Below are 3121 nucleotides of genomic sequence, written 5' to 3' on the forward strand. Positions count from 1 at the left end.
TGCTGTCCTGGAGATAAATACACAGGCTCACAAGCCTCAACTCCCACTGTGAGTTTTGGTGAGATAATTCTTTTGGTAGATGGGTGAGCAATGGAGAAAAATCCCATTTTATTATTCATTCTTTTATAAAAATTAATAACCTATTTTGTGCATGTTGAATGTATGTATGGGTGACCAAGAAGTGGGAAGGAGGCTGTTGGATCCAGTGTTATTCACAGTTGTGAGCTGCCTGAAGTGGGTGCTGGGCATAGGACTCTGACCATCTCAAGAGCAGCTCCTAACCACTGAGCCTTCTGTTCAGTCATCTGGTCTACCATCGACAATCAGTTTCTTAAGCTGTGACACACACCTCCATATGGGATGATGTAAACAAATGTGAGGTTTGCAAATTCATCACAAGAACAGAAGGCATGTGCATATGCAACTGCCCAAGATTAAATTACAATGTGCCCTGAATCTGAGGTGTTTCTGACATTGAGTCCCATGCTGCATCATATGACTTCTCTACATCTCTGTTTCTGAGCACACAACATGAGTTTAAAAAGCCCCCTTCCTTTCCTATTCATAAGACACTCACTTTCCATTCCCATGATCCTCAGCCCTGCTTGCATTCATGGTGGGTCAGGCTGTCTCTAGACTGGCTGCTCTGATCATAAGAACATGGGGACAAGGCCTGAATAGACTTGCTGGCCCCACTGGATTTTTTTCTAAGATGCTTACTCCACATGAACATATGGCTGGGAAAGGCCAAAAGGGATCATATGGATCACATAGAAATGTCATGGAAGCACTGCCACAAGAAAGGAAACTCAGATGGACATTGCTTACAGATGGAGCAACTGAGGACAAAGGAAAGGTCAGGCAGAGGCAGGACTCTAAGGAGAGTGCTCATTTTTCAGCCACCAGGATGTCAGGATCTCACAGAGACCCCACCCAACTTCTCAAGTATATCCATGACCAGGTGAGGATGGGTCTCCTTCAGAGCTTGGTAGAATTGGTCTTTGCAATCCCAGCTCCAGGACCGGCTGAGGCTGAAGAGCTTCCTCATCTTGTCTTGGTTTGTGCTCTCAGCCCACACTACTTCATAGGAATCTTCACTCAGCACCAGACCATGCAGCTTGTCCAAGAGAGGGTCCACAGATGTCACTCGGGCCACCAGCTGCTCCCGATGCTGGTCCATGAAGTACAGCAAGGAAGGAGCATCTAAGGGTAAAGATGAGACAGGCACTAATCAAAGAAATGCTCCTTTGGGGTCTCTGATTGGCTGCCCACTTCTTGATATTTTCCTGTAACTGCTTTCTTCTTCTGAACTCCTGGCTCCCTTCTTCCTCTGGAAGGCCATTGGGAAAATAGCTTTACCTTTTTTGGGGGGCAGTTATTAGTTTGAACGTTTATATGACTAGGGAGAAGAGTTCATGGTTGGGCATTAAGTTTGGGAATGGGTGGAATTATTGTCACCACAGGAAGCAGCAAAGGGCATGAGAGGAACTCTGCTCTGGGTATGAACCTCTCCTACATTCTGGGTCTCCCTCCTTTCTTTCTGTCCTTTTTTCAAGGATAGATGAAGTACCAGCCAAATATGATTGACTTCACTAATGTCTTCCAGTTTTACTAACCTTTGGGGGCTGGAGCAATCTTGGGCAGTGCAGGTCTGAGTTCTCCTGGAAAAAAGAGATGAAGCTCTGGAATGATGCCCACACTAACACTCAGTGCATTCTGTGGAACTCCTACCCATGCCTGGGATTTTGAGAATGAACTTCAGACATTCTGATATAATGTGGAAGGTTAACAGTTCCTCAGTTATCCAGGGCATCTTAGTCCTAGCCAATCATCATAGAGAGTGGACCTGGGAATGAACAATAGACACTTTTCCCACATGATCTCAGACTCAATTTTATCCTTTACTGAATTCCTTGGGAACAACCAATGAAGTCCCTTGCTAGATGCCTTTGACATTCATTCCTGGTTAAATAAACAACAGAACAAAGTAAAAGAAGAATTCTACTTTTTTGTCCTTGTTTGATTTTGTACACTTACATATGAGAAACTTGTGTTCTGGATTTGATGGCAGAATTAAGTTGAAGGAAGACAGAGCACATGGGAATAGTGAAAGGATTTCATCCACAAGTGAAGGAGATTAATAAGCTGCAGCTCATGAATAAGCCTCAAGGTCCCTACATTTAGTGTGCTCTGATATTTTTGTGAAGTCATCCCAAGGACCCAGTCTGCTGTAATGGGAATAGCTGTTTGATTAGGGGAGTTTGGTTTTGGGAGTTGTACTAGGACTTTACTGTTACTGCACTCAAGACATTTTAGTATATTCACTTGTCTATGTCATCAGTAGTATTCAAAGGTGACTGTCCTGAGGGCTGTGAGTCTATGAATGAAGCCATACACCAATGCTGTCATCATGGATTGAGTACTGAGAATGGAAAGGGAATCACATCAGAGTCTACAGTTGGAGAAGGACAGTCACTGGGCATGTCAGGGAGAGAACACAGTGCATGGAGTTTCTCTCCTTCTCCTCTTCTCACCTCCACCTCCTATGTATGCTTCCCCCTCCCTTCTCCTCTTTGCTGATAGCACACCATCAGCCTTCTCTCTCACATGGAAGCTTTCACTTCCATGATATCCTGTTTCACATCAGGCTCAAAGAGATGGAGGCAGCTGACCATGGAAACTTGGTTCTAAGACCTTGAATCAAAGGAAACCTTTACTCTTTGCCTTTTTTCTCATATATTTGCCACCATTGTGAAGAACTGAATAACAGTGTCATAGTTTAAAGTGTGTTCTTACCACATGACTGATCTGATTATTTTGTGCCACCAAGAAATAATTACAATACACCTCTCGTTAATCATTGCCTTTCTTCAAGTCTTAGTGTCTCTGGTCTAAAACTAATTTTACCTGGTTTCAGCAAGGCCTCCCATTTGAGATTCATGTGCCTCTTGTCTTTGATTTGCAGCTTAATCTCTGAATCCATGTGCCCAATGTCGATCTCAGAGAAGAGCTGGGATTCCCCAGGGCTTCGGTAGCACAGCTCTAGTTCCTGGACACACACACACACACACACACACACACACACACACACACACATACACGAGAGAGAGAGAGAGAGAGA

At 44.1% G+C, this 3121-nt stretch overlaps 1 protein-coding gene across 1 annotated transcript in view; it reads right to left on the minus strand.

Moving 5' to 3' along the window:
• Window positions 1–910: 910 nt before the first annotated feature.
• LOC110305069 (NACHT, LRR and PYD domains-containing protein 1a) overlaps window positions 911–3121 on the minus strand; it is a 43050-nt gene continuing 40839 nt past the window's right edge. Inside the window, exons 11-13 of the mRNA XM_021176843.1 lie at window positions 2908–3049; window positions 1617–1661; window positions 911–1203 (exon numbers count right to left, since the gene is read on the minus strand). Coding sequence (XP_021032502.1) covers window positions 911–1203; window positions 1617–1661; window positions 2908–3049 — 480 coding nt within the window. The remainder of the gene's footprint in view (window positions 1204–1616; window positions 1662–2907; window positions 3050–3121) is intronic.

The sequence above is a fragment of the Mus caroli genome, chromosome 11 (genome assembly GCF_900094665.2).
Source record: "Mus caroli chromosome 11, CAROLI_EIJ_v1.1, whole genome shotgun sequence".
Classification (NCBI taxonomy): domain Eukaryota; kingdom Metazoa; phylum Chordata; class Mammalia; order Rodentia; family Muridae; genus Mus; species Mus caroli.